The sequence below is a fragment of the Aplysia californica genome, unplaced genomic scaffold (genome assembly GCF_000002075.1).
Source record: "Aplysia californica isolate F4 #8 unplaced genomic scaffold, AplCal3.0 scaffold01768, whole genome shotgun sequence".
Taxonomy (NCBI): domain Eukaryota; kingdom Metazoa; phylum Mollusca; class Gastropoda; order Aplysiida; family Aplysiidae; genus Aplysia; species Aplysia californica.
Genome location: NW_004799038.1, coordinates 68180 through 69232, shown reverse-complemented (window position 1 = coordinate 69232; position 1053 = coordinate 68180). Strand labels below are relative to the sequence as shown.

The window sequence follows — 1053 nt, the reverse complement described above, 5'->3', positions numbered from 1 at the left end:
CATACCATACCATACCATACCATACCATACCATACCATACCATACCATACCATACCACAATGAATATAGCATGCCACAACTTTCCATATCATACCAAATCATACCATACAACAATATACTGTCCACGATCATACCTAAATATACCATACAACACCATTTCACAACAGACCACCCATCACAATACAAGAATACACCGTCTATTACCCTACCATAACACGACAAGCACCACACAGAGCCCTACCATGTGACAATATACCATCCATCCTCCTATCACAAAGGACCAAACACACACACACATACACACACACAGACACACAGACACACAGACAAACACACACACACACTCGTACACTCACACACACACACACACACACTCACACACACACATACACTCACACACACTCACACACACACACTCACACACACAGACAAACACACTATCTCTCTCTCTCTCTCTCTCTCACACACACTCACTCACACACACACAAACACACTCACACACACTCCCCCAACCCTCATCCCACGAAACCCCAATGATAATAATAATATACTCACACACAAATGGCAAAATTGAAGGTCCGGATATCCCTGGAAGTGACACCAATGACTACTCTCCGAGCCACATTGTTGGTAATAACGGTCAGATTGACCACGGACAGCCACACCAGGAGCGTGCTGATCATGCGCACTCGCACCGGACGTTTATAGAACACCATAATGGTCAGTACGTTGCCAGGGATGCCCGTTACTATGAGGAAGGAGCCCCAGAGCATGTCCATCCATCTGCTGAAGGAGATGAGCACAGAAGACATGTCTTTTTCCTCACTCTCCATGTCCGAGGACAGCGTTGAGTTGGTCGTTCTCTCCATTCTGCAGGTGGGAAACTTCACACGTCACTCGTTACGTCTGTCTTTCCTTGACTTAGGTCTGTCTTTCCTTGACGACTTCTGAACTTGTACGAAAGAAAAAAGATACATTGATTTTTAGAACTTATTTTGTTTTGTTTTGTTTCATTTCATTTTATTTTGTTGTTGTTGTTACTTTTAATGTTAT

The 1053-nt window shown here is 43.7% G+C and overlaps 1 protein-coding gene across 1 annotated transcript in view; it reads right to left on the bottom strand.

Annotated features, from left to right (window-relative positions):
* The window catches only part of LOC101846331, a 4665-nt gene that overhangs the window by 1800 nt on the left and 1812 nt on the right, over nt 1-1053 (bottom strand). Inside the window, exon 2 of the mRNA XM_005113244.2 lies at nt 556-947. Coding sequence (XP_005113301.1) covers nt 556-869 — 314 coding nt within the window. The 5' untranslated portion in view covers nt 870-947. The remainder of the gene's footprint in view (nt 1-555; nt 948-1053) is intronic.